The following is a 24,881-nucleotide window of genomic DNA, read 5'->3' as shown; positions in this document are numbered from 1 at the left end:
AAAACCTAATTATTGCCTAATCCAAGACAATCACCGAAAGTACAGATTTTTTTAATTGCAAGTGTCTGTCTCCATATTGATTGAATTGAAAAGGCATTAAATAAAAACATAATTGACCCTGGCTTTCTTCCAAGCCTAAAACCTACTTTTTTGTTGTTGTTTTTGAGTCACACCTGGCGATGCACAGGGTTTACTCCTGGCTCTTCACTCAGGAATTACCCGTGGCGGCGCTCAGGGGACCATATGGGATGCTGGGATTAGAACCCGGGTCGGCCGCGTGCAAGGCAAACGCCCTACCCCCTGTACTATCGCTCCAGCCCCCTAAAACCTACTTTTAACTTTGCAGGAGGTTGGGAGAAATCTAGTCTTCTATTCATAGCAACAGGTACTTGGCCTGTGTGAAGCTAAGAAGAGAGTTTCTTATTTTTTTAAAAAAAATCCATATCCTGCCTCCTACCAAGATCACAGGATATGTACAGTTCAAAAAAATATTTAAGTATATTTCTAAATATTAGAAGTAAAAAAGAGTTTTCCAGCTTGTGATAAAGAAAAGGGGATAATACAGACAATAACATTTTGAAGGATGCTGAGAGATATGAGTTCATATTAGAAGCCCCTCTTCATTCATATGCTTTAAGAAAACATTTATAAAGGGTCATGTACTGAGAGTCAGACCCCTTCACTACAGCAGTCACCCAGATATATCAATTCTAATTAACTCAGAAATATCAATTCTAATTAACTCAAGATATAACAATGCAGACTAAGTGACATACCTAAAATACAGTAATAAAAGGGTAAAAACTACTAGCTCAGTGATCATTTGCTTTCCCTCATACTATGCAGTTTTTCTCACCATCCTTAAAAAGTGAAAGAAATCTAGAAGTCTTAAAGCACTAGGAACTCAAATCCTTCTAAGATTATATTTTTAATTTGATAATCATACAAACATATTGTGCTTCTTTATATAAGTCCTATCTCATTTTGGATCATGTTCCAGGTTTCCAGAGTGAGGTTAGATTAAGGCAAGTTACAATAACATTTTTCTAAAACATAGCTTTCTGGATAAATGACATTACAACTTTCAGAGTCCAGATGAGGTACTGTATGACAGTAAAGATTTTGTTAAAAAAGATAATGCCTGCCCTATAAAGGTCATGGTACCACAAAGATAAAGTAAAAAGAAAAATGTTTAAAACTCACTAAATGTTTGAGGCAATTGTGAGTTCACTATTCAAGAGGGAGAATTAGGAATCAAACCAGCATCCACTAGCAACATTTTTTTCCGAATCCAAATTCAAATATGATGTGTCTATGTATATATTCCTGGGCCCTACTATTCAGGTCAATCTAGTTTCTCAAGATAGGCTTGTCAACCGCTGTTGGAGAGGATGTGGCGAGAAAGGGACCCTTCTACACTGCTGGTGGGAATGCCGACTGGTTCAGCCCTTCTGGAAAACAATATGGACGATTCTCAAAAAATTAGAAATTGAGCTCCCATTTGACCCAGCAATACCACTGCTGGGAATATATCCCAGAGAGGCAAAAAAGTATAATCGAAATGGCATCTGCACATGTATGTTCATCGCAGCACTGTTTACAATAGCCAGAATCTGGAAAAAACCCGAATGCCCTAGAACAGATGACTGGTTGAGGAAACTGTGGTACATCTATACAATGGAATACTATGCAGCTGTTAGAAAAAAGGAGGTCACAAATTTTTTATTTAAGTGGATCGGCATGAAAAGTTTCATGCTAAGTGAAATGAGTCAGAAAGAGAGAGACAGACATAGAAAGATTGCACTCATCTATGACATATAGAATAACAGAGTGGGAGACTAACACCCAAGAATTGTAGAAACAACTACTAGGAGGTTGACTCCATGGCTAGGAGGCTGGCCTCACATTCTGGGGAAAGGGCAACTCAGAGAAGGGATCACCAACTATAATGTAGTCGAAGGCCATGTGGGAGAAGGGAGTTGCGGGCTGAATGAGGGCTAGAGACTGAGCACAGTGGCCACTCAACACCTTTATTGCAAACCACAATAGCTAATTAGAGGGAGAGAACAGAAGGGAATGCCCTGCCACAGTGACAGGGTGGGGTGGGGGGGAGATGGGATTGGGGAGGATGGGAGGGATGCTGAGTTTACTGGTGGTGGAATATGGGCACTGGTGAAGGGATGGGTTCCCGAACTTTGTATGGGGGAAGCATAAGCACAGATGTGTATAAATCCGTAACATACCCTCATGGTGATTCATTAATTAAAAATAAATAAATTTATTTAAAAAAAAGATAGGCTTGTCAGCTGGTTACATGAACTAAAGGAAATTAATAAATGCATTTAATTTATTAATTAGATATAATAAATATCTATACACAAAGCAGTCGCATAAGTTTGTCATCTTATCTGATATCTGATATCTCCCACCACAACAGACCTGATATCTGATATCTGATATCTCCCACCACAACAGATCTATCAATCTTTCCAAAGTCTTTCCAAGGGAAGCCTAGTTCCCCTGTGCCTCTCTCTGTAATGCCAAAGCACCCACTTCCCAGACCAGCTGACAACTAGCAGGATTCACTGAGGAAGGGTGAAGGAATAGAGTGGGAAGAGGAGAGGCTGTGGGAGGTACAGCTAAAAGTGGCTGCTGCCTTTAGGCACCAAATTCTGAGGGAGTGGGGGTGGAATCTTAGCATATCTGCAGCCAGCTGGGTATGTAGATGCATGGCATCTCTTTCTCTAGTAAAAGCAGGCAATGAGAAAAAATCAGAGCAGTCAGAGCCATTCCCAGAGTAAGAGATCACAGTGTTGGTCTCTCAACATCAAAAGTGGTTGACCATGTAGCACAGAACTGCAGGACTCCAGGATTTCCTGCATCAGGAGGGAGATTCTGTGATTCCCTACCTCCATCCTCCATTCTGACACCCCAAGAGCTGCTGATAGACCTGCTTCCCTCCAGGAAGTTATGTAATGTTCATATTCTCTCAGCTTCTCTGTGAGCATGCTTTCTCCGACCAAACCTGAGGTATTATTCATGTCTCTGAATCAGCTAAATCAACACAAAAACTATAACCCAATAGCAAAAAATGAGGTTACAGAAGGACCTACCTAACTTGAAGAATTAGAATTATATACCTATCACTGCAACCTTCGATAAATCCTTTCAATCCCCTGTATTCTCACTTGTGAAATAGAAAGGGGGAGGCATGCTATGTTGGAACATCATATGCCTAAAACTGTATCATTAACTGTACTGTAAACCACAAAAATTTAAAATATATGTTTCCAAGGTATGATAATCTCTACCCTTATTTGGAAGGTCACCCTTTGTAAACCCTTGTCAGTTAAATAAAGGACCTCTTTCCCTCACTTTAGGTTGCTTTATCTTCTAAGCAGTGTGTCTAAAATGGGCAGAACAGCTCTACTCTTTTAATTCCAATTGCCCTAATGACTAAGGTCTGCAATGTTGAGATGTTTACCATAAACTCTAGAATTTTCTTACACCTCTGTCCCAGGTCCATTTCAACATACTAGTCATGTTATTTCCTGTAATGTATACATACATTTAAAATTTCCTTTGAAAACAGAATTTCATTAAATTCACTCTTCATTTTAGTGTAATGGAAACTGAGACCTAGTGAGGAAAAACCTTTATCAAGTTAAGGCAGCGTGATAAGTACACACAGATTAGGCTTTACCCTTAGGGACACTCCCAAAAAAATGGAAAGAAAGAATTGGCCAAAGACGACCTTCCTGAAACTTTACTTTTACTCTAGGTTGCTCCTTTTATCCTTTGTCTATTGTCTTTCTGAATTTTGCTATCTGGCAGTAGAGCTCTTTAATTCTCAAAGAATGATGAACACATTCTAATCACAGAATCCATTCTTCGGGCTCTATTAGGAAACTGTAGAACCCGGTATCAACAAGCCTGGGTTCTTAGAAATTACAACCTCCTGACAAGGTTATACCTTGAGAGAATCACTTGATCTCTATGTACCTCAGTTTCCCCACCTCTTGCAAATTTGTGGAAAAAGCCCTAGATATTACTGGAACCTTATTTGTTAAGTTCTTTCTAACAGTAGTAACTAAATTATTGAATCTTAAAATACTATAAAAAAGAGTCTGGATGTCAAAAAAGTCATTCTCAGTCGTCTAGATTTTTCCAGAACTATGATTCTGGTATTTTAGCAGTGAGAGGAAATTTTCAATTATTTATATAACATGTGTCTTGAATAAAAGCCAAATTTCAAACTGGTATAACCCTGCCACTTAATTGCCTTCTCTGCTGGCAACCAGAGTGAGCTCAAAGAATATAACCTATAGCTCAGATTTTCTTGAAGAAAACTAAGGCAAGATTAATTAAGAAGACAAGTATGTTGCTTCTCAAATCATCAGAAGAGTTCTAGGCCTGTTAAAAATGAGCATTTGATAACCTAGTGGTTCTGAAAATATTAGTATTCTTAATCATTAGAATTAGAATTAATTATAAACTTGTATCATCATAGGCTGGAGCGATAGCACAGAGGGTAGGGCGTTTGCCTTGCACGCAGCCAGCTGACCCGGGTTTGATTCCTCTGCCCCTCTTGGAGAGCCCGGCAAGCTACTGAGAGTATCTCACCCGCATAGCAGAGCCTGACAAGCTACCCGTGGCATATTTAATAGGTCAAAAACAGTAACAACAAGTCTCTCAATGGAGACGTTACTGTTGCCTGCTCGAGCAAATCGATGAGCAATGGGATGACAGTGATACAGTGACAATAATGTATCATCATAGGTGAAAGAAACCTTTGAAGTTATATAAATCATACATATATAAATAAAACATTATTTTGTAGCTTGTGAAACCAAATTTCAGAGAAGAAATTTACTTCAGGTCACCCAGAGCAGAATTTTCCCTACCACAATAGAAAATGTGTAGGGACTGACTTTTTCTTGAAGGGTTCAAACTGTCTCACAGATGATAATTTTAAATCTAAATAGTCTCCCAGAGAACTCACTCTATAAGGTTGAGTCCTTTTTTTTAGGATGGTCACAGCCCATAGAATTTGCCAAGGCCCCCACAATCCTAGAATAAAATCTTACCATCTGCAAAGCCTGCCGAGTCATGTGTTCAATAAGCCATATCCAGGCTGAACTGACATTTTCTTTGAACATGGCAATTATTTTCATCTCTGTCTTAACATTCGTGTAGCCTTGGGGAGTAATTTTGATATATTGTTGTCATGCCTCACCATGACCCACTCAGTCAGATCTCTCCCGGAGATTCTAGAAATTGCTGTTAGTCTTGCTAACTCCCCTGGTGATTCCAATGTGCAGTCAGGTCTGGGAACTCGTTAATAGAAATGATACTGCTAATGAAGGGAAACATGCACAGACTTTCCTATACTCTTTGAAAACCAAAGAGTGTTTTAGAGCTATATCTACAATGTCCTGATTTTTTTTTCTTTTTGGGTCACACCTGGCAATGCACAGGGATTACTCCTGGCTCTGCACTCAGGAATTACCCCTGGCCGTGCTCAGGGGACCATATGGGATGCTGGGATTCGAACTCGGGTCGGCCGCATGCAAGGCAAACGCCCTACCCGCTGTGCTATCACTCCAGCCCCCAGCAATGTCCTGATTTTTAAAAGAGAGAATAAAGAAAGTGATATTCAGAACCTACAATTGTGGCAAAAATCCTCAGTTAAATTCTGAATCTACTTAGAAAACATATGGTTTGTGGGTATTGTAAGAAAACAGGAACCCCGGAACATATAACAGGATTTACCAGGAGTAAGATGAAAAGTGACTCATAACACTTTTTCTGATAAGGTCATCAGCTTGGTAGGTGATTTCTCCGAACCTTAAAAAGTATACAATAAATCTATCACGCTACATTACCATTATTAACACACCGATAATAGAAATTATACATAGCCCATAGATTTCTTACTGTCAATAAGAAACATACCAAAATTAATAAAATTAATATGCCCTAACTCCAACAAAGTTTTTAGTGAGACAACAGTGAAACTGGCATTAACTCCCTTGTTATTAATCATTGAAGCAACTACTTGAATAATACTTTCTCACTTTTAAAACAATGTGCTGCTTAGAGGGGCTGGAACAGCAGGTAAGGTATTTGCCTTGTATGTGGCCCATCCAGGTTTGACCTCTGGCATCCCATAAGGTCCTCCGACTCTGCCAGCAGTGATCTGAGGTCAGAGCCATTAGTAAGCCCTGAGCACAACTGGGTGTGGTCTCAAAACAAACCTTCCATGCATACACACAAAAAAATGTAACTCTAGAAAATAATACTAACCTATTCCAGGGCATTAAGAAAAATAAAACGTTCCCAAAGCTAAAAATTATCAAATAAATAAACTAATTGTATAAGAATGTAGCTACTACTATTTTGTTGCATGCCCTGTATGGAAAAACTAATCCCATAGAAAAAAACTAGAAAAGTAGTCAAACAAAATAAAATTTAACAAATTTAATCCAAAGTTCTTCAAGTTAACGTCAAACAGCTTATTTCACAAGAGAGAAAAAAAAACATGAACTGCAGCTCAAAAAACTAGTAGAATGTCTCTTAACCCGGACTGTATATTTAAATCACTTAAGGTAGCTTTACATTAAAGTTAACAATATAAAAAGCTGCTGGAGACCAATGTAACATCAATTAAATCAGAATCTATCATAATGGACCCTGGTCTGTATATTTAAAAACTCCAACTGATCCAAAGATTCAGTTCAGAACCAGTATAATACTGCATTATTAAATATTTCATAGACAGATCAAAGCCCCTTTGTATTTTATCTTTATTAGGTATCACATGGAATAGCATGACAGTTCTGGGTAGCAATTTTGTTTTGTTTTGCTTGGGGGTCACACCCATATATACTCAGGGCTTACACCTTGCTCTATGCTCAGACATCACCACTGGCAGTGCTCAGCACACCATATTGGTGCTGGGGATCGAATTCTGGTTGGCTGTATGAAAGGTAAGCACTATCTCTCCAGCCATGGGAAGCAACTTTTAAATGTATAATATATATTATATCTATATTATAATGAAGGACAATTGTATGAAAACTGCATTTCCTTCAAATGATTCTGTGTTTTAGACTTTACTAATTGGAACTGTCTTTCTTCTTAAAGATCCAAAATAGTGAGTTTTCTTAAAAGAATTCTATCTTGAATATTATTATGTATACTCAAGAAAAAAGAATTTTATTAAATAAATAATTATGTACAACATTCTACACAAATTAGTTATTTTTAAAATACAAGCAATTAATTGAGAAAGCTAATAAAACCTTAGTATTGACACAGACTTCCCTTTCCAATTTACCCTGTTAAATTTCACACTAGCTTAAAATTGACCAACTTTCAGTGGTCTTCCACATCTGCTTGAAATGTAGACTCCATCCCATTCAGTTTGTCTGAACTTTACTCTGTGAAATTAGGAAGACCAATTACTTGTGCCCATATCCAATGCTAAAAAGGTGATCAAACTTAGAAAAATTATGAAATTACTATATAAACTCTATAGGCCCATGCAGTAAAAAGAGAGTTTTCAAATTGTCATTACTGGACTGTTTCCTGAGACATCCCTTCTCTCTATGCCTTTTCTCCTATTTTTTAATTTGATGCCAGGGAAGCACAATAAATACTCTGAAGAGCTAAACCAACCCAATTATAGGAGACATTATGGGAAGTTTCTGGGCCGATATCAGAAGAATAAAGTTTGATCAGGGATTCTTGGGAAGCCAGTGAGTCAGTTGGCCTAGATCAAGTTCCAAATCCAGAAATAAGAGCTACAGAGTCTGAAATACTACACATACATCCCATTTCTTGGGGTGAAGCCACTAGGCCTGTTTTGTGTTTGGTTTTCTGAGGAGCTGGTTATTTGTAAAGAAATTGTTTAATTTCCAATATGTCCATGTTTAAAGCAAGTATTCAATTGGCCAGAAAAGGTAGAAGCCAAATGCTAGGAACAGAATATATTTTGGCACCATCCTTGCAACTGCTAGAGTGTGTTGTCTAGCTAAGAACTCTCACTCAAGGCCTCAAGAGGGTAGAAAAGCAACTCACCTACAGGCTCATTTTAATTCCTCGGTTGCCTAATAACTTAATCACACCTAGAAGTAGTTGAAGGAACCTAAACCCTGTTTACCAGTCCTGCAATCAAACTGACTTTATAATTTGTCTAGTCTTCCCAGTCAGAGACTATTTTGAGAAATAAGAAAGAAACAAAAGAAAATCCAAGCTTCATACTACAGCTGATGAGCAGGATTCCCTAAGCTACAAATAAAGTTGAAGCACACTGTAAAATCAGATGTTATGAATTACACAGATAAATGTTGTAGATAGAGGAAATAATAAAATAATACTGTTCTTATATATATTGAGAGAGAGAGAGAGAATGCGAGAGCGACCTGCCCTAAGACAGAGTAATGAAATGAATGCTTGATTGATCTTAAGAAAGTAGTGACTAGAGAAGTATCTGGGGATCTGAAAACAGGATTTTTCCAATAAAGAAATGGCTTCATGGATGCAACAAGGCTATATTCCTTCAGTTTTACTAGGTATTATAGGTATAGAATATCATACTTTTTCCCTGCTTGCTCCCCAGAAGTATATCTCCAAGACATTCTTAGCCTTCTGTTTTCAGAAGCTTTTGGTTCCTGCACCTTTAAAGGGTGGGCTTAGGAACCCAGCAGGAGCTGAGTGATGCAGCGGTTGCTAGGATACTATTTGAGGGTATTTTTACTCTCCTGGTGAGGATCTGAGAGCCAAAATTCTTGAGCTGGAAAGTTTCACATCCTAGTAACAGAAGCTTATTCTCTACCCAATTAAGTCAGAGACAGGAAAGGACCAGGAACAAGAAACCTTGCTGGAAAAAGTTAGACCTAATAAAAGAGGGAAATAAGACTTGTTTTCTTCCTTTCCCACCCACTTACAAGGGAAGGGGAACAGTATCAGGAGAAGTACAAAGGAGAAAAGGGAAGAATAAGATAAACTGAAGCAAGAGAACGAAAAAAAGTTGGTGATAAAATGCAAATGTTTTAGTTCTCTGTGATTAATCATATATTTCTTCCACTCTTGTCTTTTTTGTATGCACTCATAACACTGAAGGAGAAATGCCGAACAATTAGGATTCATATGAGTTGAAAACTCATAACTCCACAGTTTTTTCTTGACTTCTCAAATTTCCTTTTAGATGCTCTAGAGTGGCCTATCATCTGATTAACAGCATCACTTTATCTGTCTAGAGATGAACTAATTTGAAAAGTGCTTACCATTTAGCATGTACAATTATAAATGTCAGGACACATTCATGCTATCCATTTAGGAGTTGGTGGGGGGCGGGCGTGTAAGGGGTAACACCCATCCATCTTAGAATCAGTCAAATTACATGAGCTAGCACAAAGAGGTCCTAGTTTAATTATCTCCAAGTGTCAATGTTAACAGAGAATTTTAAATCCACTGGGAAGAAACTGTGCAAGGTCAATTTGCTGCTAAATAGGGTAAAAACAGTTCTGCACTTCCCAGTCAATAGCCTTTTTTCCTCACTCACCAATGTTGTGTCAAAATAAGTTGCCCGGCAGAAAAAAAAAAAACGTTCTGTCATTTAGATACTACCTCTGATAAGGTGACTGGGGTAGGTACTTAGTTAGATTCTTTTATTCAGACAAACAAATACTCAGCTCAGGGGACATCCACAAAGGAAAAAAAGAGTAACTAATAAGAATTTGCCAACAAACTTCCCAGATTAATTCTTATATCATTGTACCATTGAAAAAAATTGAGCTTCTCACTCATATTAATAAAAAGAGTACACACTGACACTAAAACTGTACCTGACTCCAAGTAATACTCTCTGGAACATGAGATCAGGAAAATTTCAGCAACCCTCTTCACAGATCTTTTTCTCCTCTAAATCATTCCCAAAAGAGACCGAATCATAGGACATGGAAATATTCAGCACAATGCAGCTTTTTTTTCAAATTGCACATGAGCAATCACCCACATGGGTCTTGGAAGAACATATCTAATTATGTATACACATTTTTATTGCTCTTTGAGACATAAAATGAACTGTTTCAAGTCAGGTAAGCAACAGAATGAAAAAAGACCTTTCTTCATAAGCTGCAATGGGAGACCTTGGGTTCAGAAGTCCAAAAGAATGAGAAAAATATCCATAATGGTATCAGATACGTTATTTCCTGACTTTCTCTGAGGAAACATATATAGAATAATATTAACAGTCACAAACACCTCCATCACTACCATCAGATACGCATGTGAATATATGTAAAATTGGAATATTACTTTTTAGCTTATTCCTACACAAGTTCCCATTCCATTTCATACAGATAATTTTTTTGGGGGGGACAGTTACTCACCTCTCAACTTAGTAGTTTATATACTTTGATTTTGTTATAGACATCTTTCCATCTGAGAGACCACTGATATTAAAGAACAAATAATAAACAGTACTTTCTCATTAGACATAGCAAGTTCTATTTAAATGATTCGACAATATCACTGTAAATAAAATTATTCCACCAAAGGGTGCATATCCAAATGCTATTATTTCTAGTTGATTAAAAACCTGGATTTTGCTATTTTTTGCAGATAGAGAAAAACCCAAAACTCAGTCTAAGGGTAAGATCTATAGGAAATGGAAACAGCTCTTGTAAATATCTCCTCTTGCAGTTTATAAATATATGTACCATTCTATTATTCCAAATAAACTACATTTAATGCATTGATAAATGATTTAAAGGTGGCTTTTTTCCATACTGGAAAAGTGAAGCCTGGGCAGCAAAATGAGATTTAAAAGACACACTCACCACCTGCCAGCTCATTGCACTCCACCACATCACTTCTTAAATTTTAGCTTCTCAAAAGAGACGAGAAAATCAGTACCATTTCCCCTAAATTCATAACTTGTGTCATTTTTCTCTCTAAACATTCTTTCTTATGATACTCAAAACTCTGCATGCTCTTTCTACAAGACCCCAAGCCCTCAAACAAATCCAACTGAATTCCTGGAGACAAAAAAAAGTTTCAATTAATATATCATATGGATCCTAATATTAGTTTTCTAGAAAATGAATTAAGACACCACAAAGAGCAAAGCCACTGTTTAAGGACTCAGAGCTTGTTCAGTGAACGTCACATTGATGGAGAATGCACAAGCATACATGCACACTTAAATATAAAGCATTTCTTTATCTACAATGTTACTCAAGCAATAAACAACTACACTCACAGGCATAATTAAAGGACAAGACATGACAAACGATTTAGGGAGAGATAATATACCAACGTCATACATATCACAGCGAGGCCATGTTGAAGCTCACGTTTTCCCCCCTGAGTAAGAAAGCTTGCTCTTTCTCTCCCTCTCTTTCCCTGTCTCTGTCTCTCTTGACTTCTTTTCCTCGGTGATTCTTGGGATGAAATCAAAGCGGGAATTCGCAACAGTTTAGTCGGCTGGACTCCATTCAGCGGGTTCCCAGGAAAAACATGAGTATGACATTGACAAGCAGGAGGACTACAATCACTGCAAATACAACTACAGTTTGCACATCCAGGGTCATGGTGCAATGCAGAACACTGTAGTGTTCAAGGTGGGGGGCTGGTAGATTGGGAGATGTCAGTCTCTGTTCTGTCAGACTGTCCATACAGCCACCATGCTAGAATGGAGTAGGAAGTGAGGTGGTAGGGAAGGGCTGGGTTTGGCGCCCGAGTTTGGTCTGGGGGGAGGGGATGGGGACAGGGTAGCTATCTTCACCCCTTCTCAATATTTGGCTGATCTTTCTTCCCTAGCTGAGAAATCTTAGCTGAAGATGTAATCTGCAGAGCCTTGCATCCTCTCTCTCTCTCTCTCTCGCTCTCGCTCTCGCTCTCTCTCGCTTGCTCGCTCTCGCTCTCTCTCGCTTGCTCGCTCTCTCACTCTCTCTCTCTCTCTCTCTCTCTCTCTCTCTCTCTCTCTCTCTCTCTCTCTCTCTCTCTCTCTCTCTCTCTCTCTCTCTCTCTCTCTCTGGCGCCACAGATAAGCAAAAACCTGTCTTTTCAAGGGGAAAGGCGGGAGGGACCTGCGCGAGGTTCTCAGCGCCTGCTCAGTCTTCCTGTCCTGACTTCTGTCAGTCGGCCTGCCTGGCTACCTGACAAATCTCAATTTCCCCTACTCGATATAGAGCTCTTGTTTCCTATGCTCGCTTTCTCGTTCTCTCTGTCGTTCTCTTCACGGGGATCCAGGCTGCCAGTCACTCCTGGAGTCCTGCCTCGCAGAATCTCTCGGTCGCCTCTCCCCACCCCCACCCCCACGACTGCGTTTTTATTCACTAAGCTACTGCGGGCGCCTGCGTAAGGCGCTGCTAAAACCATTGACAGCCCCGCAGACCAATCGCAGACGCCGCAAAGGCTCGCATACTGGGGGGTCAGAGGGGAGGGCAGGACTTAAGCTGGCATGCTACCACAGCAGCCAATCAGAGGGCGCAGAGCTTGCTCTTTCCGTCAAGGAGTGGGCGAGAGCTGCAAATACTGGCGTGGGGGTGGCGAGCATGTTTAGCAGTGGGTGGATGGGGGTTCAGGAGAGAAGATGGAAAGGAGGTAAAGGACTAGGAAAGAGAGTGGGAGCAGATAGATGTGGGTGGAATCGAGAAGACGTTGAAAGAGGGAAAATCGTAGGAAGCAGCGAGGGGAGGGGGAAAACAGAAAGATGGGAAGATGGGAGTACGATAGAGAGAGAGAAAGGCTGTACGGGAAAGGATGACTAAGGGAGAAGAAATAGGGGAAAGAATAAAGAGTCAAAGAGGTGTTAGGCCTTGCCAGCACTTCATAGCTTGGGCCTAGAAGGAAGTAAATTTGGTCACTGCTTAAGTATCCAACTCACAGTTAACTATACAAAGCCAACAAACCAGTCCTGTGGGCAGAACCAACAATTGTGACACCAGTTCAAAATCAAATTCTATTTGACTTTCTCTGATACTCCGACAATGATAAGCTAGATATCTTCTCCTAATTATAATTTTTAAAGACTCTTAGCCTGTACTCATCCTGTTGGGTACTCTGAAGAGAGGACAGATTTGCAATATAAAACTATAAAACTTGTCTATAGAAACTTGTCTATAAAAACTTGTCTGTAAAACTTGCAATCTAAAAAACAGCTTGCGATCTAATGGTAATTACTGTCCTGTATTTGTGTTTCTGTGGCTGTTACTTGGCAAAATAAAAAAATAGTTTTTTTTTCCATTTCCATTTTCCACTCTCAGCTTTACCTCAAGCTTTCTGAATGTCTTTGGAACTCCACTCTTCCCTTTCTAGCATCTGTTTACTTTCAGCCACAGGAAGATTCAGACTCAGGCCTATCTTATATATATAAGAAGAGCTTAATATCCACGATACATAAAAAACTCATAAAATTCAACAAAACAGGCAACACTATAAAAAATGGGCAGAAAACTTAAGCAAAGTCTTCTCCAAAAAATAGACATAGGTGATTGACAGGACCATGGGAAGAATCTCATCATCACTTTTGGAAATGAAAATCAAAGCCCTGTGTGCCACTGTGTGAAAATTATATAGAAATGAATAATAAAAAGGTTGGATCAAGATTTGGAGGAAAGGGAGCCCTGGTACAACGTTGGTTGTAATGTAAATTGATATAAAAGTCTGGAAAACATTATGTAACATTCTTATATGCTAAAAATAGAATATATTCTATTTTTAATTCTGGGTATCTCAATTCTGGCTATCTATATGAAAATCATCAACTCAAAAAGTTATATCCAGGGGCTGGAGCGATAGCACAGCGGGTAGGGCGTTTGCCTTGCACGCGGCCGACCCGGGTTCGAATCCCAGCATCCCAGATGGTCCCCTGAGCACCGCCAGGAGTAATTCCTGAGTGTAGAACCAGGAGTAACCCCTGTGCATCGCCGGGTGTGACCCAAAAAAAAGCAAAAAAAAAAGTTATATCCATCCCAATGATTTTTGTTATTTACAATAGATAAGGTATGGAAAAATGTTCACTGATTGGTCAGTGGATAAAAATGTGGTATATATAAACACTGGAATAATATTTTATTATAAAACATAAAAATGTTATTCATTATTCACAGGGTATTATGCAAAGTGAAATGACTCAGTAGTAGAATAACAAATACAGATTATATGACCTATATTATACTAAAAGGAAATAAAATTGAAAATAACAAAATAAAAATGATGAACTCTCATAACACTGATGTTATTACCAGAGAGGATTATTATTGGGGAGGAGTGTGGAGAAAGGATGGAAGGTATTTAAGAGAAGGTGCTGAGTGTTATTTTGCTGTTGTTTTGTTGTTTGTTTTATTTTGTTATTTAAAAGGTAAATTAGCACATGAAGATATGCTCAAGGTACTAGCAATCAGGTAAATGCAGAAAATACAAATGAGGTTTATTTACTACAGCATTATTTGTAATGAAATAATACACTTAACCTAAAATAGTATAATTTAAAAACTCACATAATAAAAGCTATTGAAAATATATGGAAAATGCTTACAGCCACTCTCCTTATGCTCAGGTCGAGCCTCACCCACAAGTAAATCCCCAGAAAACCCAGGTATGCAAGACTTTGTGACTGACAACTGTGGGTTCAACGGGACTGGGAATGGGAATCCTCCACCCATATACCTTTGTCTCCAGTAACTCAGCAGTCACACCCATAAAGTGGCGCCCAATATCTCATCATCGGCCACCATTCATAGCCACATGTCCTCTCCCGGAAGGGAGCATAACATGACACTCACAATAACCAAGCCACCAGACCCCATGCCAGCCTGTTTCACTCAGGTCACCCTGGGCGGGGGTGGGGGAGTGAGACTCCTCCCAGCCCCAAAGGACCCAATCCTGGCAGTCGAAAACCTCCAGAACTCAACCGCCACCATGATCACAGCCACATGCTTGGTCCGAGCCTCACCCATGAGTGAACCTATTCCTGGACACTTTATACTACACAACTTACCCATATTATATGAGTACTGCACCACATTTAACGGGGTTCAAAGTAGGAGGCAACCAATCTTAGAGGGAAATATTTTTACAGATATATAAGCATATATAGATATATACAGTTAAATAGATACACATATATATGTGTGTGTGTGTGTGCGCACACAAGTTCCAACCTTTAATAACATGTCAGTGATCTCTTATAGAAGGATTTAATGGTCCATGGTGAAATACAACAATCTTCACACTCGTTCCTCTAAGGAAGCTTTTTTGTAGCATTTTCAGTGTTTTTTCATAACAAATAATACAAAATAAATTATTTCAGTTCTGATTTATGGCCAGGGTTGGGATTCAAGATGGAAACATCCAGACTATGGTGGTATAAAGGTGTCATGGTGGTGGGATTAGTGTTTGAATATTGAATGTAATCAAGTATTGTGAACTACTTCATAAAATGGAAAAATACAAAAAGAAAATACATGGAAATATTGGATCCTCATAGCACTACTGGAAGAAATGTAGAAGTCATTTTGGAAAGTCATTTGACTGTTCCTCAAAAGTTAAAGTTAAAATTTGATCCAAAAATTCCACTCTAATAATCTCACTCACCTATGAGGAATGAAAAAAGTCCACATAAGAATTTGTAGATCCACATAAAAATTGTGTACATAAAAATGTGATGGTACAGCAGGTAGCACATTTGCCTTGCATACACCTGACCCAAACTCCATCCCCAGCATCTCATATGATCTCCCGAGTACTACCAGGAGAAATTCCTGAGTGAAAAGCCAGGAGTAACCCCTGATAATCTCCAAGGGTGGTCCAAAAACAACAAAAAATGTAGACAAATATTCAAAGCTGTAGTATCAACAACATACAAATATGGAACAAACTGAAATGCCCATTGTCTTGTGAGTGGATGGCATAGCAATACAATGGATTGTTACACATTACATCTTACAATTGTAATTAATTAAACTGAAACATATGCCATGTAGAAGAATCTAGAAACAAAAATTCTTCTATACTAAACCATTTATATAAAATCTCCACCTAGTTATTAATTATAAGTTATGTTTAATCGTGCCTTTGTTTCTGTGATATATAAATTATAAGTGAGCTAGGTTGTGAGAGAAAATGTATGTTGTGAAAGCCATTCTTCTAGTTTATATTGAGATAGATAATAATGATCAGGATAGTACTATAATGTAAGGAACTAGAATATATCTCCTTGACTTTGAAAATGCTGTCTTTTCCTCCTGGACTGGACTCCTGGACTCCTGAACTACTGTCTATTGACCTTCAACCCAGTTTTAACAAAATCAGTCCATAAATCTGACTTCTTGTCAATGTAAATAAATTACCATCTTGCTGCTAGTTTTTATGGTAAATATTTCTTTTTATCCTCTTCTGATTTTTTCCTCATTTGAGTCCATTGATGCCTTCTTCCTAAAATTTTGCCTTTGGGACACCAAAGGCAAAATTTGGTGGTGCTTTATCTAAATGACATATCTGATCATACTGTCTTTACTTCTTACTAGACTTCTTCATCCAGATATAAAAGTCATAATTTCTAAGGGTTCTTCTAATCTCAGTCCCCTTTTCTTATCGTTTGACACTTGCCATAAGTGGTGCCCTCACCAAACCCAGTATTAAACTACCAGTACTATATACTGAGATATTTCTACTACATATTAGGGTGACTTCTTTTAACAAAATTACTGAAAGCTAGCTGAAACAAAAGAATGAATGGCATTTACAACACTCTAGGCTATCTTGAACTCAGATGAATCTCAAGCTACCTCTAGAAATTCATTTTAAAATATTCTGAAATTTAAGAAGTCTAAAATTTGAGTCATCTTCCCTCACTCCTGCCATCTTCTTACTTCCTCTGAGCTCTCTGTCACTTTGGAATATCACAAATGAAACTTACCAAAATACCAAGAAGATAGCAATGTTTTTCCCCTCTCTTGCCTTTTTATCATGAATATGTTCATAACATCACATATTTCTGCTACTAATAGCTTAAAATACCTTATCATCTATGATCCATTAATATAACTTTATTGTCTCTTATGCTCACTCTAAAGTTCATCCTCTAATCTCCTACCTAAATAATCTCCTTTGAAAGTTGTTTAGCCTTTATTAATCATGTATTTTTAAATATGTTATTAGTAAATCACCGTGAGGTACAGTTACAAACTTATGAACTTTCATGTTTGTATTTGGTTTACATCCCTCCACCAGTGCCCATTCTCCTCCACCAATGTTCCCAGTATCCCTCCCACCCCCCCACCCCAACCCCCACCACCCCACCCTGCCTCTGTGGCAGGGCATTCCCTTTTGTTCTGTCTCCTGTTGGATGCTGTAGTTTGCAAAAGAGGTATTGAATGGCCACTATGCACCAAGCTGTTTTCACTCTGGGTGCACCAGAGGAGGGCAGGTGAGAACTCTCCCCGCCCTCAAGGGACCCAGCCCCGGCAGCCGACCTCCGCTAGCCAACCACCACCACGCTCCAGGCCACTTTCCAGACCGTGCAGCCATGAAGCAGCCATGTGACACATTATAAGACACTTTCTACCCATTTTCCATTATTACCACATCATATTTGATAGAGTTCAGACAGTAGGCAATAAATAATATATAAATATATATATACATATATGTGTGTATATACCTCTTGGAGAGCCCAGAAGCTACCCAGATTATCCCACCTGCACGGGCAGAGCCTGGAAAGCTACCCGTGGCATATTCAATATGCCAAAAAGAGTAACAATCGGTCTCATTACCCTGACCCTGAAGAGCCTCCTATCGTTGGGAAAAATGAGTAAGGAGAAGCTTCTAAAATCTCAGGGCTGGGAGGAATAGAGACGTTACTGGTGCCCGCTTGAGTAAATCAACGGACAATGGGATGACAGTGATAGAGTGATAAATGATATTGATACCACAAATTGGTTATTCAGTATCAAAGTCACTTCCCTTCTAATACTTCCATCCTAGACTGATGAAAAGCTAAAAATATACAATCATAACCTTTCAGTCTCCCTGTCACAAGTGTTGTAGATAGTATTTATGCTAATAACACTTACTTGAACAAAATTTGAAATGATATTATAATGCAGAAACCATATATCAGCTGCCTTTTTGGTAAATATGGTGGTAGAGAGTTTAGTACTTTCACAGTAATGTTATCTTATCACAAGTCCTAATATCTGATAGTCACTGGTTTTGTACATTTGTGAAAGCAGGGTATGGAACTTTTTGCCACTTGAAAGCTTGTAGGTGTGAATAAAGCCTAGTAAATAATTAAGCAGTAGTATATTCCCAATTCCTGAAATGCAGAGAAGATAGACTTCCAAAAGAAAATCTGTCACATCTCCTTCATATTTATGTAATTCCTCTGTTTTAAGGTCTTCCTTAGCTTCCCATACCTGTAAGGCAAATTCTGCAGTATTGTTTTTAATGTTTTACAAGTATAATTTCCTTTGGCTTTTCTACGTTAGTTCTTATTATCAAATTGTTGGCAGAGCAGAAGTCAATGTATCTCTTGAGTCACAAAAACACTTTTCAGGAGTTTCAAATTCTGAAACATGGCATTTGATTCAAGCTCTGCCATGTGCAGTTAATATGCTGAAATAACTGATCATTCAATTCTACTTTATTTCAAAAGAATACTTTCAAATATTTTCAAATTTAAGAAATTGAGACAAGTGTGCCATATTTCATGGAACAGCATCATGTTCCAGAAATAATTCTTCTACTAACAAAGGAAAAATGAATTAAGGATTATCTTATAAGAGACCTTCAGTTTTAACCTTTAGTTTCTCCTGAAAGTTTCTCTCTTTAAGCCCCTGAACACACAATATTGTTGAAATTCTATTTCTTTAGGTAATCCACTTATGGTAATCTTTGGGACAAGGTCAGTGGGTAAAAAGATCCTTCCCTATCTTTGAGCAAAATATTATTATGATTATTATCACAGCCACTGTTGAGAAGCTAATCATTCCATGAATTCTTTGTAATATATATACTGCTAAAATCACAATGAAATTTCTATTACTACCAATTTATTTCTCATAACTCAAAGGCCACTCATATTCAACACTGATAAAGTCAGAAACTGTTTTACACCCTTTACATATGCCATTACTTAATCGTGGAAACAATTTTGTGAGATATCCTATTGTTATAGATGTACAATTAAGGAAAAATGTTAACTTGCCCAAGGTCACAAGATCAGCTCTGTTAGAGTTCAGATGCAAACTCAAAGAGACTGGCTAAAACCTGTGTTATGCTATGTCACCAGTTTACAGATATTCAATCTTCCAATAGCACATGACATGATATCCCCTCTGTCTGGAATAAACCATTTCAATTATATCAATGCCCTGACCTGTGGTTCATTAGCCTAGCATATAGCCCAAGATGTATGCTTAGATGCTTAGATCTAATTCTCTCTGGGAACTTTCAGTGACTTGTTGTCTTTGTCTTTAGTGACATATTTTCCAAAGTCACACTTCTGCAAGAAAATATATTTTGCAAATTCCCAAATTTTTTTCTGATTGCCACTGCTATTCACTACTTTCTGTACAACCGTTACATGAAATTCCCTGACATTTTTCATACACTTTGATGATTGTGAATTCCATTTGTTTGTTCTAGTAAGTTAACTGGGATGCTGGGACTCGAACCCAGGTCGGCCACATACAAGACAAACACCCTACCCACTGTGCTATCGCTCCAGCCCCAAAAACAGTAACAACAAAGTCTCACAACGGAGACATTACTGGTGCTCGCTCAAGCAAATCGATGAGTAACGGGATGACAGTGACAGTGACAGGAAGTTAACTAAAGACAAGATTTCATGGTTAATTCAATTTTTTGTCAGAGGTTACCACTGTAATATCAATCAGTATTTTTTACAGCTGAGAAATATAGAGAATCTTTCCAGAATATTGAAGTATAGTGAAGATAACAAGTGCACAAAATTTCAGCATCTTACAGAAAAGAGTCCCAAATACAAACAAACAATAAATATAATAGTTGTTGGTTATAGAAAAATTCATAGAGTTTCAGAAGTGAAATGGTAAAGGTTTATTTCCTCCTAACCTCTTTATGGAGTTCTCTTTATAAGGAATCTTCCCTATATTAAATGAGTTGGGAGAGATGAAAGGGAAAAACATTTTCTGTAAACATGATGCTATTCTTTTTAATTTTATTTATTAAATCTTTCACAGTATCCCCAAAAGAAGGAATTGTGAATACTATTTTAAGGAGTAAGCAAGGTTCAGAATGTTTACTTATTTTTCCCATAACCATAGAGTAGCAGTTATTAAACTGAGGTATGGAAATCGGGAGACAGTACAGAGGTTAGGGCACATGCTTAGCACAGGCCTGATCCAAGTTCAATTTCTGGCACCAAGTGGTCCACTCAGCATGATCAGATACAGGCCTGGAAGCCACCAATTGTGATCGAAAGGCCCCCAGCACAGTGACTATGAAGGCTTCACTGTTGGTGTGTTCTGAGTTATCCTTGGAACCACAGGACATAAGCAGCATTGTATTCTCAGACCTTTAAATTGAACTAGCATCCCAATACGTGGGTAATTGTCAGTGGAACCCCAGGCTTTATGAGGACAAATTTAGAATTTCCAACCCTCTAAAATATCTGTATTGTGTTTCAAAATCTCATTACTTTTCTCTTCACCTGACTAGCAGCTGCCAGAATAGTTTCAAAAATCAGAAGCTCACTGTGGAGTATCTAAAGCTATTATACAATGAAGTGCATGAATCCAAATTTTTTTCCATTTATTAGTGTGCTACACTTTTTTCACACACAAACACACACACATACACACATACTCAAAGTTTTTCTAATTCCTCTTTTATGTTTGAATATATCTATCTATTGAAACTCTGTTTTGTTGTAGTTTTGGGAGGGCTACACTAGTTTGGTGCTTACAGGAGCTTGAAGTGCCGGGGATCAATCCCAGGCCTCCTTATAGAAAGCATGAGCTCAGTCAGTTGACTTATTTCTCTCTGAGCCATGGGCTGAAGTTGATTCTTCCTGAAAAGTTCTCTTTCTCTCACCCTCTCTGTCTCTGTCCACATGTTTGTTTTGTAAGATAAAATTGGTCATTAATTTAAGCCTTCAATTTTGTCATGGTTTGCAGTCCTCTCCCCTAGAACTTTATGTTCATATCCCTCATGTCACATATCCAGGTGAGAGTGATACTGTGGTATAGAGTGGAACTGTCAACTCAATTATTCTGCTGCATCCTATTCACCTAAAATAGCACATTTTCACGTGAATTTCTGTTCCCCATTAAGCCCTGACAAACTCATGGCAAAGAGAAAAGAACAGTGGATGAGAAACTGAAACTTTCAAACGTAAGTCGAGCCTTTGCTCTTAGTAACTGTGTGACCGCAAAACATGTTGTTCTACTTCACTAAAACTAAAAAAAAATACTATGACTTGCTTTCTATTATAGTTTAAAATAAAGTAATGAATCTTTTAAATCTTTAGCAGTCTCACCAAAGGTATGACAGAGGTGGAGTTGATGTAAACTAGGATGTAAGATACACTGAGGGAAGGATTATGCTTGATAATTAACCTTAATAAAGTTACCCATGGTCATATGGTCTTGGGGGAGGGAAGAAAAAATCAGAAACAGGAAAATAATTTTTTTTATGATTGAGGATTTTTCTCATTTGTCTACAAGTTTTAGAACTTTTATCTCCTCAGAAGGAATCCTTTGAAAATCTTATCTAAATATACTCCACTATTTCATTCTCTGTTCCATGTCCTTTTAAATAAAAAATAGCTAACTGCCATACTATTGGTTCATTAGTTATTTTACCCATAAAAACTGTAAGGTCTATGAAGGGACTGTTTTATTCATTGCTTTATCTTCATCATCTTAAAAAACTAGAAATTGAGCTTCCATATGACCCTGCAATGCCACTTCTGGGAATATATCCAGAGGGTGAAAAAAAGCACAGTAGAAATGACATCTGCACCTGTCTGTTCATTGCTGCACTGTTCACAAGAGCCAGAATCCATAAACAACCTGAGTGCCTGAGAACAGACTACTGGTTAACGAAACTTTGGTATATCTATTCAATGAAATACTATGCAGCTGTTAGGGAATATGAAGTCATGAAATTTGCTTATAAGTGGATGGTCATGGAGAGTATCATGCTAAGTGAAATGAGTCAGAAAGACAGGGACAGATATAAAGTGAGTGCACTCATTTGTGGAATATAAAATAAAATGAGACTGATACCCAAGGACAGTAGACACAGGGCGAGGAATATTGCACCATAGTTGGAACCCTGCCTCATGAGCTGTGATTGAAGGCAGCTGAATAGAGAAGGGATCACTAAGTCAATGATGCTTGCAGAGATGTTTCGGGATGGGAGATGTCTGCTGAAAGTACATAAAGGACCGAATGTGATAGCCTCTCAATATCTATATTGCATACCATAATGTCCCAAAATAGAGAGTATGGGGGAAATTGTCTGCTACAGAGGCAGGGGAGGGTTGGGATAGGGGGAAATACTGAAGGCATTGGTGGTGGAAAATGTGCACCGGTGGAGTGATGGGATCATTGTATGACTGAAATTCAAACATGAAAGTTTTGTAACTGTATCTCATGGTGATTCAATAAAAAGTGCTCGATAGTCACTGTTTTTTAATTTCTGAAAATCATTAATTAATTAATTATGGCCAAGGCTGACTTTAATTATGGCTCTGCTGACTCACAATGTGGGAGGCAAAGGAAATGTGTCATAGAAAATATTCCCTGTTACAGCTTATGAATAACATCCTTTGTCCCTCTCCATTCCCCAAGGACCTTTCTTAGTCAGAACTCCTCTGAAAAGTGACTTTAAGTTTCAGAGAACAGGCTGAACATTTCAGAACCTAATATATTTTCTGTTTGTTTTATATTAGCACAGATGACATTCTAAACCACCGCCCATATAATTTGGGGAGTGCACACCTGGCAGTGTTCAGGGCTTACTCCCAGCTCTGCACTCAGGGCTTGCTCCTGGCAGTATTTGGAGGACCATATGGGGTTTCATGTATCCAACTGGAGTCTACTGCATGCAAAGCAAGTGCCCTACCTACTGCATTATCGTTCTTCCCCACCCCACACCATTTCTTAAGGAAATGCTGCATATAACACCCTCGTGAGACCAATGATGGAATACGTTTTGGACCCAAGAACACAGTATACTTGCAATCCAGCTAAGAATAACTGCAAATCACAGTACCCTAATATCTTGTAAAAATAATAAAAAGTTAAAAACTAGAAAGAGGCTTCAGGAGCCGTGGGAGGTCCTGTGTTCACAATTCCGAGGGACATCTGGTACACAGCAGAGATAGCCCTAAGTCCGAGCTCCAGCTACAAAGACCCAAAAACGTCCAAGACACATTCTGATCAGGATAATGAAAACTTTATACAGAGATAAACTTCTGAAAGCAGCAATATCAAATAAATAAATTGCCTATAAAGGAGTATTTTTAAGATTTATAGCCAAATTATCTGATGAAACCTTCAGGCCTGAAGACAATGGTGGAATATAGTAAAATAAAACTCAATGACATAAACGCCTCACCAAAAACACTTTACCCCAGCTAGACTCTCATACATTGCAGAAGGAATAAAACACATTTCACAGACAACAACCCAGGAACTTCATCGGCTCAAAATCATGGTTACAAAACAACTAAAAAGACTACAAGACAAGCTGCTCAAATACACCAAACTTCAGCAGAAATATGGAAAAAAGACCCATAACAATCTGTCTGAATGCCAATGCACTAAACACACCAACTAAAAGACATAGAGTGGCAGGACACATCAAAAAACTGAACCCGATGTTCTGCTGTCTGCAAGAAATATATCTGATATTATATACAGTCAAAGCAAACACAGACTCAAAGTCAAAGGCTGGAAAACAATTCTACAGGCAAACAACTCCCTCACAAAAGATGGGGTGGTCATTCTGGTATCAAATCACATTGATTTCAGACTGAAGAAGATCACAAGAGACAGTGAAGGTCATTTCTCACCGATCAAGGGATCTATACATCAGGAATAACTTACACTCCTAAATGTATATGCACCTAATAAAGAACCAGCAAAATTCTTAAAACAACTGCTCATCAACATGAAGAAAGAAATTGATAGCAACACAATACTAATGGGAGATTTCAATACCAATTTATCACCTATCAATAAATCAACAGACTCAAGCTTAGCAAAAACATACTTTATCTGAGGGGAAGAAATGGAAGAAAAGGAATTAGCTGTTATATATATGACACTTCATCCTCAAAAAGCTGAATACATATTCTTTTCAAGTTTCTATGGGACATTCTCCAAGACAGATCACATGCTGGAACATAAAACTTACTTCCATAAAATTAAGAAGATAGAGATTGTATCAATCATCTTCTCAGACTATGATGTGCTGAAAATAGAGGTGAATCACACATATAAACAGAAAATCATAACAAAACACCTGGAAATTAGACAGATCACAACTAAATAATGAGTGATTTAGAAATAAAATCAAAGAGGAAATCAGAAGATTGCTGGAAACATACGAGAATGAAGACACGAGTTATCAGAACTTATGGGACATGGCAAAAGCAGTGTTAAGAGGAAAGTTTATAGCTCTACAAGCATTCCACAGGAAGGAAGAGCGAGTACACATAAGTAACATAAACTGACAGTTTAAGATCTTGGAGAATGAACAACAAAAAAAAGCCCAAACCAGGCAGGAGGAAAGAAATAATAAAATAATAAAACTCAAAGCAGAAATTAACAAGATGGAAGCCGAAAAACAATCAAAATGATCAATGAAATCAA

General features: G+C 38.1%; 2 protein-coding genes across 8 annotated transcripts in view; both read right to left on the bottom strand.

The window, feature by feature from the left end:
• ARHGEF9 (Cdc42 guanine nucleotide exchange factor 9) overlaps positions 1-24,881 on the bottom strand; it is a 421,659-nt gene that overhangs the window by 381,968 nt on the left and 14,810 nt on the right. Inside the window, exon 1 of one of the 7 annotated variants that reach the window (XM_055120367.1) lies at positions 11,364-11,487. The exons of 2 other annotated variants lie outside the window; for them this stretch is intronic. Coding sequence is in view for 2 of the 5 variants with exons in the window: in XM_055120365.1 (XP_054976340.1) it covers positions 11,327-11,335 (9 nt within the window). In the remaining 3 variants the exon portion in view is untranslated. Of the gene's footprint in view, positions 1-11,322; positions 11,488-24,881 lie in introns of those variants that run through there. 4 more of the 7 variants (XM_055120366.1, XM_055120369.1, XM_055120365.1 and 1 more) reach the window with 4 other exon arrangements.
• Positions 11,505-12,318, bottom strand: LOC129399657 (uncharacterized). The gene has a single exon (XM_055120373.1). It carries the CDS (start codon positions 11,682-11,684, stop codon positions 11,505-11,507), a length of 180 nt encoding a protein of 59 aa, XP_054976348.1. The 5' UTR covers positions 11,685-12,318.

This window comes from Sorex araneus, chromosome X (assembly GCF_027595985.1).
Source record: "Sorex araneus isolate mSorAra2 chromosome X, mSorAra2.pri, whole genome shotgun sequence".
Taxonomy (NCBI): domain Eukaryota; kingdom Metazoa; phylum Chordata; class Mammalia; order Eulipotyphla; family Soricidae; genus Sorex; species Sorex araneus.
This window is presented reverse-complemented; position numbering and strand designations above follow the sequence as displayed.

Coding starts and splice junctions, on each gene's coding strand:
- LOC129399657 (XM_055120373.1), bottom strand. CDS start 11,684: ATGGACAGTCTGACAGAACAGAGACTGACATCTCCCAATCTACCAGCC.